This window comes from Xenopus tropicalis, chromosome 5 (genome assembly GCF_000004195.4).
Source record: "Xenopus tropicalis strain Nigerian chromosome 5, UCB_Xtro_10.0, whole genome shotgun sequence".
NCBI lineage: Eukaryota > Metazoa > Chordata > Amphibia > Anura > Pipidae > Xenopus > Xenopus tropicalis.
This window is the reverse complement of record NC_030681.2, coordinates 100,953,765-100,963,841: the sequence shown is the minus strand read 5'-3', so window position 1 is coordinate 100,963,841 and position 10,077 is coordinate 100,953,765. Positions and strand designations below refer to the sequence as shown.

The 10,077-nt window shown below is 40.4% G+C and overlaps 1 protein-coding gene across 1 annotated transcript in view; it reads left to right on the top strand.

The window, feature by feature from the left end:
- Window positions 1-1,358: 1,358 nt before the first annotated feature.
- Window positions 1,359-10,077, top strand: part of nmur1 (neuromedin U receptor 1) — a 30,137-nt gene continuing 21,418 nt past the window's right edge. The window contains exons 1-2 of the mRNA XM_002937350.5: window positions 1,359-1,487; window positions 8,613-9,553. Of these exons, the coding sequence (XP_002937396.1) occupies window positions 8,644-9,553 (910 nt within the window). The 5' untranslated portion in view covers window positions 1,359-1,487; window positions 8,613-8,643. The remainder of the gene's footprint in view (window positions 1,488-8,612; window positions 9,554-10,077) is intronic.

Sequence of the window (10,077 nt, the reverse complement as noted above, 5' to 3'; positions counted from 1 at the left end):
CTAATCTCCCCAAAATTCCATCCCACCGGCGAAAATGTAAATCGCCGGTGGGATGGCATACGCAGCGGCGCAATTTCCCTAAAATCGCTAAAGTTGCCTTGAGAGGAAACTTCTGCGATTTCAGGGAAATAAGTTTTATAGCAGTTGATCAGCTATATGGGTTAGTACATAGATAATGTGGCTATTTTAGTGAAGGGGACTAAGTTTTCATTATAGCGGTGTCCTCACAGACTGTTGTAGGTAGGACAGAAGCAATCAGGCCTGCATTTATCCCCACTAAGTATTGCTGGGAATTCTATCCTTTTTTATTATTATTCCTTTTCTATTTTGTAGTTGCAAAGGCCAGGAAACTACCTTCAACAGCATGGTAGTCAGCAGGACTTTAGAAAAAACAAGGAAAATGCCTAATCCTGGGTATATGCTTGTGCCCAATGTTTAGTTTAACTGCATGAATAAATTGTAACAAAATTTTGTTTTCTTGTTAAAGATGTTTTGGATGTTGTATCCTTTTCCAGTGGAGTACAGTAATCTGCATTTAGGGGCATTTAGCTATTAATCTAAAAGGGTTTATGGGCACTTTTAGTTGGGCATGTGATAGGAACTGTGGGGTGCTATCTCTGCATATGCTGTGCTGTGGGGCATGTAGCTGTGCATCAGGCAGGAACTCTAGGGGCACTTACAGTACATATGTTATATTCTGGGGCATTTAGTTTACATCAGAAATGAATTCTGTCTGCACTCACTGCATGCTGAAAATGGGGCATTTAGCTGTGCATCTGACAGTATCTGCAACACACTTTTCTGTGCATCTTACAGAAACTCTAGGGGTATTTACATATGCTGTGGGGCATTTAGCCATAGATCTGCAGGAGTTAGCGTACCTGACAGGGGTTATGTGGCATTTAGCTGTGCATTTGACAGGGACTCTGGGGGCACTCACTGTGCATATGCTGTGTTCAGGGGCATTTAGCTGCGCATCTTACCAGGGCCCTGTGGGCAGTTAACTGCATCTGTTAAAAAAGAAAATGCTTGCATTTAGCTTTCCAGTCACAAAGACAGATATATCCGTGCTTGCTGCAAATATGAGACAATTATCTGTCTGTAACAGTGAAAGGAGCAATAGAGACAGAGAAATGGCCATGCCCCAGACATTGAGAGCTGTGCAGAAAGAAGCAGATTTTCATGTATCACCACTTCAGTATATTATCTGTCACAGCAGAGCACTTCGCATCTGGAACCCACTGGATCTGGGACAGGGCTTGCTTGCTGTGGATATGTCAGATATGAATGCAGGGTTGGACCCAGCATACAGCACCACCCCCTGCTGGAGCTTTATAAACACTGTAAGGACGGAGCTTAGCTTACTGTTTAATTGGAGAGTGAAGTGGACAGGCACATCCTGGTAGATTCTATACCTGAGATTGTTGGAAACTGTATGAAGAATGTTGAGTTTCTGTGAACAACACAGCCCTTAACCAAGAGAGCAGGTGAGTACCTTGCAGCTCCCTCTATAGCCAGCAAGCTCTAGTTCTGGGGTTAGGTGCAAAAGCACCAGAGCACCGGGCAGGGGTTTTAGATGCAACTGGATGGTTTGTCAAAATTCCATTTAGAAAAGTCAATGAAAATATAGGGTTAAAAGCACTATAACACATTTCTGAGATTCTATTGGTTTTAGATGCATTGCAGATTTGTTTTTAATCATTGAGTTTTCTGTCTTACTCTGTAGATGTTGGCATGCTCTGTACCTCCACTAATAACATACAGGGCATTTAGATGAAGATACAACTGCCAGTATGGGAAAGGTTAAAGAAATCGGTCTGCACCAGGCAGACATACACCACAAACTCCCTAATTAGATTCCCTATTGATATTTAATGCATCTCCACAGAGAAAACATCCATTCAGAAGTAGCTATAAAGAAAACAGGTTTACACTGTCTATATCCTACTGCTTGCCTCATTGTTTTATTCTATTATTCTAAGTAAATAAAAACCCAGCAGATGCCATTAAGTTAACACAGCAGCACTACTTCCCAGAAGAATGTGAGCTGCAAGGAAACAAAACAGAGTTGCAGAGGGACACTTAGCCTTTTTATCCAGCTGTAACAGCCCATAGATAAGTAAGCACTCACGTACACACAGGAGTATTAACAGTATTGACAGTCCTAAAGGACTTTCAGCTTTTGTCTTGTTTTTTAACAGTACAATGTTGTATAGAGAAGTTAACATGTAAATTAGATTACACCTGCCACAGGGATACATATGGGCAAATATGGTCTTTTCTTATTTAGAATTGCTTAAATATTTTAAATGTAAAAACAGAAATGGTATTTGGATTGGGCTTTTTCTTGGGCTTTGGAATTACAGCCCCCTTGGGAAAAATGGAGATAAAAGTAAAAAGTACATCATATTGTTTATCAATTGTGTAATTTTCTATAGTGTATACATGAGGGATGCCAAACCAGGGTCCCCCAGCTGTCGGTGCATGGCCAATGGCTGTCACGGGGATGCTGGGAGTTGTTCATTAAGATGGAATGGAAGTATTTAAGGGGAAAGAAATATTGGAAAAAATTAATGGCTTTACGTATCCATAGTACTTTGCTAGAGAGGCTACAGCTACTGTTACATATAAAGGGGAAGTGATTTACTTAATGTGTTTACTCTGTTATCAATGTATGCACTGGTTTAATGCATGTTTACATTCATGTTAATCCTATGCCATTAATTTGGCTGGATATAGCAGAGAAAGGGTCATTCTGGTCAAAATCCACTTTTAAAAATTAAATTTAATAAATAGCCACATAAGGTTAATGTATTAGTATGACACTAGCTTGGCATAGTAGTCTTAATTCTCTGTTTTGCCAAAATGAGGTATACCAGACGCTCCCAAGCAAATCTTGATTAGTAATTTTGAAGAAGAAATGGACTTTAATATATAAGTTCTGCTGAATACCATTTACTTCATTTCACACCCACTGAACACAGATGCAGCAAAGTAATTTATTTCCTTTTTCTTCATGGAAATATAAAGTTGGGAATCCCAAAAGCAGGAAATTAGTCAGGTCAACAAACTGTCCGATTCTGCAGTCAATCTATATACAGTATATAGCTTCTGTGTAATGTTCTAGAAGAAGAGAGGTTGTATGTATCTTACAGAGAGAGGAGAGATAGCCAGGTATGTTACAGAAAGAGGAGATGTGTATCTGTTTATATTACAAAGAGAAAAGAAACAGTTGTGTATGTTACAGAGAGAGAGAGAGAGAGAGAGAGAGAGAGAGAGAGAGAAAAGACTGCTTTATGTTACAAAGAGAGAGAGATAGCTGTGTAACAGAGTGAGAGAAATTAAATGTGTTTGGTACAGAGAGAGAAAGAAAAGATAGCCGTATATGTCACAACTCACAAAGAGAGAGACAGAAATGATAGCTGTGCATGAAACAGATAGAGAAATGATGAGCTTTGTATGTTACAAAGAAAAGACAGTTATGTTACAGGGACAGGTGATGTAGGCGTTTCCCCTAGTTTTATGGATTGCAGGTGTAAGGCTCACAGTCTACAAGTCCATTGCATGATACTCAAGCTGGACATAAATGTTCCGACCTGTGTGGGATCAGAATTATCGCCCCGATAATTTTCGTACCATTGTAATCGATCATTTCGTTGATCAGAAAGGTTAGAAAATTTTGTTCAGATAATGATAAAATCTGCACATGTATTGTGTATTAGACAATATCCTTGAGGGGATCTAAAATGGAAGTCTTTTGTATGACTGATGTCTGCCAACTACATGTTCAGAACATCCTCAGTCTGAATGTTAATTTTAGATCCTTGCATTAAAACGTACTACCAATATTCTAATGTTTGTCGGAACAAGACTAAAATCTGAATGTGTATGGGCACCTTACCCGATTCGGCAGCTTATCTGCCCCTGAATGGGCACCACCAATGGGCCTAACTGACCGATACCTGCCCTAAAATTGATCTTGATCGAGGAGCGCATTGGCTTGTTGATGCAGTCCTTGGGCTGACAGCCCATATACCCACTGTTTTAATTAGATTGCTTGGCCCTAGGACCAAGTGATTGATTTAGCCCGAAATCACCCACTGTAAATGGGCATATCGAGAGATGATCTGCTCATTTGGCGACCTTGGCAAACAAGGGTATTGCACAGTTTATGGACAACTTTACTTCAGTAGTAAAATTCTCTGTTCTGCTTAAATAAATCAGGACCATAAATTAAAACATGAAATTGAAATCCTGAAGCTCCCAAACAAATCTGGATTAGTAGTTTGGATGAAGAACTGGACATACATACACAGGTTTTGTTAAATACCATTTACTTTTAACAACATTTCACACTCACTGAACACAGATCCAGCAAAGTATTTACTCCTTCATAAAAAAACAAAATTGGGAGCAACAAAAGCAGAGAATTAGGCTGACAATGTGTCAGATTCTGCTTCTCACTCAGGGTGAGAACATATCCATGTAACTTTATAGAACAGGAGATGTTGGTTGTAGGTTACAAAAAGAATTTAAAGGGGACATATCATGAAAAATTAACTTGCAGTTTTCCCATTTAAAAATAAGACTTTTTTCAATGTACAGGTATGGGGCCTGTTATCCAGAATGCTTGGGACCCTGTGCTTTCTGGATAAGGGATCTTTCCATTATTTGGATCTTCATACCTTAAATCTACTAAAAAAAATTATTTAAATATCATTTAAACCCAATAGGGTTGTTTTGCCTCCAATAAAAAGCAATTTTATCAAATCCCTTAACCGTCGGCCACCGTTAGTTCAGTGTGCAAGAGGGAGTTATCAGCGCATACAATAAAAACAGCTTTTTTATTAAAAATGCACAGAATTTTAAATTCAAATATATTTTTTTTGTCAAATGGGGGAACTGTGTGTTTGTTTTCAATTTTTGATATGTTCCTTTTAAGGAATAGCATGTATGCCTTTAAAATGCTGCTTAACAAGTATTTACCTCTCAGTGTATTCCCCTTGCAAGCAAGTAAAGTAAAACCATTATTGTTTGTTAGAAAGGTTAGCGTTGAGGTTGGTAAGAAAATAATGTGCATTTAAGGCATTAAGTGTAGCCAATAAATCATGTAAAAACAATTAGGCAAGCTAAAATAGAGAATGGAAATGGCATTGCAGCAAGGAGTAGAATAAACAAGTGAAATGTAATATTTTTTTTAAATATGTACATAGCAAAAAAATTAAGCAAGAAGGGGTGGGACGCTTAGTATCAGATAGAGGTACATTGGTTGATGAGAGTGGGATTTGGGGATTTTTGTGAATCAAAAACTATGTAACTCTATGTATTGTGTTTCAGTGGCTACTAAAGCAAATTAATTGCTGTCTTACATAAAAAAGAGAATTAATTTGAGGGATACATTTCCCCTCTTTCTTTATCCCTGGTAAGGACTCACCTTAATAAAAAGAGGAATATTAATGAGCCAGAGAGAGTGCAAAGACATGCAACTTAACTGGTAAAAGGAATGAACAATTAAACCATAAATATAGACTGTCATGGTTGGGGCTGTTTTCTCTGAGGAAAAAGTGCTTGCAATGATGACTCTTTACAAGTACATTTGAGGACATTATAGACAGATAGTGTAGGATCTTTTTTTCAAAGACCCAGGGGCCACCACTTTAGATTTAAAGAACAGAACTTTCATCTGAAGCAGTGAAAATGATTCTTCAGGTGCGGAAGATGGGCAGTGTAAGGTTGCAGGTGGGGAGGGAGGAAGTGAGAGGTCAGCCTGAACCCACCCATAACCTGCCAATATTGCCCAACCTGTGGGGCTGGCCCACACATCATTACTGTAAAGCTTTTTTATTAAAGGAAATGTCAAGTCTATTTCACTGGGGGGTGCAAAAATGTTAGGCACCCCTGGTAAAATAGATCACTAAATTTTTACTTGAGTCAGCACTCCTGTTAGGCGAAAACTGCACCAGCCTATGTAAAAAACCTCTAAGTGCAGGCATCTCCTTTCCTTAAGATCATTCATTCCTTTGGCGTTTGGCATTTGCACATGCACATTAGCATAAAGGTGGCCATATACGTCTTGAGTACGATCTTTCCTGCAACCAATAAGATTGTTCATTTTCTCTACTAAAGCTGGCCATACACGGGCAGATCCGCTCGCTTGGCGATGTCGCCAAACGAGCGGATCTTCACCCAATATCCCCACCTACGGTGGGTGATATCGGGGAGGCATGTAGGCCAATTTCAGGCCAGATATCGGTCGGCCAGGCCCCTCGGTTCTGCCCCTACACGGGCCGATAAGCTGCCGAATCGGTCCAAGGGATATCGGCAGCTATAATAGGCCCGTGTATGGGGACTTTAACACTAAGAGCTGAATCCTCAGATATGCAGGTAGAAACAAAAGAATTCTACCTCTATCTGATTCACTATTTACGCTTCACAGATGTTTGGGCTCCTTCAAAGTCGCTCGCTAAAAATTTCTATCCTGTCTGAATGGTAATATGACTGATATCCAAGGCTTTTGCTGATATTGCCTTGTCTCCCTACATGCAGGCGCTGAGTATCACACAAAACCTTGTTTTTTACAATAATCGCTGTATGTAGGAGTTTGCATAAGGGATGATGGCACAGTCCTTTGACAGTTGTTTCCACAGGCTGGTGCAGTTCTCTCCTAACAGGAGCACTGGCCTGGGGTCCCCCAGTGGAAAAGACTTTACATGTCCTTTAAAGGAAAAAGAAAGGTAAAGTCACTTGGGGGTGCCAAAATGTTAGGCACCCCCAAGTGACTTTAACCGCCTACCTTTTACCCCGGGCTGGTGCCGCTGTCAGGAGAAAACAGCACCAGCCCGGGGTAGTTGCCGGCGCTTCCTCCTTCCGGCTTTGCTGCGCGCGCATGCGCAGTAGAGTGAAAAGCCGAACTTAAACATTTAAGTCGGCTTTTTCGCTCTACTGTGCATGCCCGGCCAGCGGCAGTTTAGGAAGTGGAAGGCGGAAGGAGGAAGCGCTGCGCTCCAGGTACCCCGGGCTGGTGCTATTTTCTCCTAACAGGGGCACCAGCCCGGGGTACAAGGTAAGCGGTTAAAGTCACTTGGGGTGCTTAACATTTTGGCACCCCCAAGTGACTTTGCCTTTCCTTCCCCTTTAAAGCTGTACTTTTTAGCATAATGGCACATAGAGAGATTTGTAGCAGCTTATTGCCCAGTGATTTTTCACCTCTAGAGAAGATGACAATATGCTACAAATCTTTCCCTGTACAAAGTGCATGGAAACACTGTGATTGTGCCTTGTCAGGGCCGACAAAACACTTCAAATGTCCATGTGTGCCATTATATGTAGCAGTGTATGTACTGAGAGAGAGAGAGAAGAGATATCTGTGTATGTCATAGAAAGAGTTTTGAAAGATATTGCTGTTTATGTTTCAGGGAAAGCTGAGCTATGTGTGTTAGAGGGAGAAGGTTTTTATGTTTTGTTTTTGCTTCTGAGACCTGGACCATTAATTTACTCCTTTGGTGGGGTGATCATGGGCCTTTAGTGAGCATCCTTTGTCTTGCATCTTAAAGGAGAAGGAAAGGTTACAAAAAAACAAGCTGTATCTGAATTCTCTATGTAAATAAAGCCATAGACACTCACAGAAAAGCTGCACTAAGTCTTCTATCAAAAGAAACACTGGATTTATTTTTTTCTTTTGTGTACACGTGCTTCAGGGTGCGGCACAAGTCTGCACAGTTTGCTCCTCTCTCTCCCTCCCTTCCACTCTCTCCCCCTCCCATCTCTGTTGTAATCTTTGCTACCAGCAGCCAAAGCTGCAGCATGGAAGTTACTGTGATCAAGCTAAAATGGCAGCTGCTATCTTAAACAAACAGAGAGAACTTCTAGAGCTGTTAACTCAGGTATGGTAATGCTTTCTACAGAATAAATATAGTATTCTAGCTTGCACTATGGTGGCTAATATATTGACAATAAAATGAAAAAATGCCTTTCCTTCTCCTTTAAGGGCAGGACTAAATGAGAGATTTTGGATGTAGTTGGATGTAGTTGCACACGTCTAAAACAAACCTGCTGTGTAAACTACATGAAAGATTTGCCATCTGGCATGGCATGACTGTGGGAAGGATATGAGAAAAAACCTAGTAGATAAGTTGCTATTATATTTACATACATTTTCAGGCGCCAATTAACCTGACTAGGTTTTTACAGTATGGGAGGAAACTGGAGTGCACAAGTATGGGGAGAATAGCCTCCTTGCAGATAGTGTCCTCTTATATTGATATTAGAAGTTTAAAAACTGCTAACATGATGAAAAAGAAAAAATAATGTGATTTGCAAAACAGAAAAATACAGAGGAGTTATTGTAGTGAAAAAAATTGGAATTACTCCAGTTAATGGATGGTGACAGTTTTTCCCCTTTCTTCCTCTACATCACATTTCCTCACTAACTAAATCATTGAGGCTAACATTTATATATTTGTATCCCATATGAAGAACTAGTATGTATCAAAGCAAATATACAGTGTGCCCATGGGCATAAAGCTGCTTCATTTTGGGCAAACTTTATTTGCTTTTTAAGAAAGTAGCTTCTCCTGTACCACAAGGCATTTATTGCTGCTTTTTCCCCACAGGAGTGGCTGCCAGACTTATCAATATAGAGAGATGCCTGTTTCATTTGGCAACTGTTCAAGTGCGGGGGATTCTCTGAATCATGTGGAACCTTCATATCACCTAAAAGAATTGGAAGTGAACATCCGAAACAATTGCTATAGTTTTTGTGATGTGAACCCAGAGGATTGTAACATGACAATGGAGGAGCTGCTCTTTAAATACCTGGGTCCTCGAAGGTCTACCTACTTCACCCCAATATGTATTATTTACCTTTTCATCTTTGCAGTTGGAGCTGTGGGGAATACACTGACTTGCATTGTGATTATCAAACACAAGATTATGAGAACTCCGACTAATTATTACTTACTTAGCCTGGCCATTTCTGACTTACTTGTTCTTCTTCTGGGAATGCCCCTGGAACTCTATGAGCTTTGGAGCAATTACCCTTTTGTTTTTGGGCAAAGTGGCTGTTCCTTTAAGACGCTGCTCTTTGAGACAGTTTGTTTTGCATCTATACTGAATGTAACTGCACTGAGTGTGGAGAGGTACATTGCAGTTGTGCATCCTCTTCGGGCCAAGTATGTGGTAACTAGAAATCATGCCAAGAGAGTCATCTTCTCTGTGTGGGTTATATCTATACTGTGCTCCATCCCCAATACAAGTCTTAATGGCATATTGCACCTACGTGTTTTGGGAATAGGCATAGTGCCAGGCTCTGCCACCTGCACTGTAGTACGGCCCCGCTGGATATACAACCTCATAATCCAAATTACCACCATATTTTTCTTCTTTTTACCCATGGGCACCATTAGTGTCCTGTACCTTCTTATTGGCCTTCAACTTAAGAAAGAGAAAATGCTGCAAGTCTTAGAGACCAAATCAGGGAAGGAGGGAGACGGTTACCAAAACGTTCGGCTGCAGCAGGAGAAGATCCGAAGGAGACAGGTGACAAAAATGCTATGTAAGTGTGGAAAATGGTGAGAAGGTTAGAAATAGATGAATGTTTTAACATTGTGACAGAAGGTTTTCAATTCAGCTTGTCTATAGTTGTGGTAGGGTCCTGGGCAAACAAGACTTTGCATTGCCTTATAATATGTACATTGTAGGTCCAGTTTATGACGCTGCAGTTGTAGGAACAAATGCAAGACTTAAGGTTGAGAAACATAGGCCATCTTGCGCTACAGACCTGATATCCCACTGCAGTAGTCTCTTCGCTTATGCATATTTATTCTTGAACCAGTGCTGCTATAGAAACTGCTTCTCTGTCTTCATTGTGTAGAGGTAAATTTGTAAAGAGTTATTTAGCATTCCCACATTCCTTCTACCTAGATCTGCTGGGACCTCAGCAGTCATAGATAACTGCAATGTTGGCTGCTCTTCTTCATGCGCCACATAGCAAGTGAAGCACCTTTTTTATGTGTTTTGGAAAACAGATTAACTGACTAGCAATATAAGGAGAGAAGCACATTTTTATGGGATTCTCAT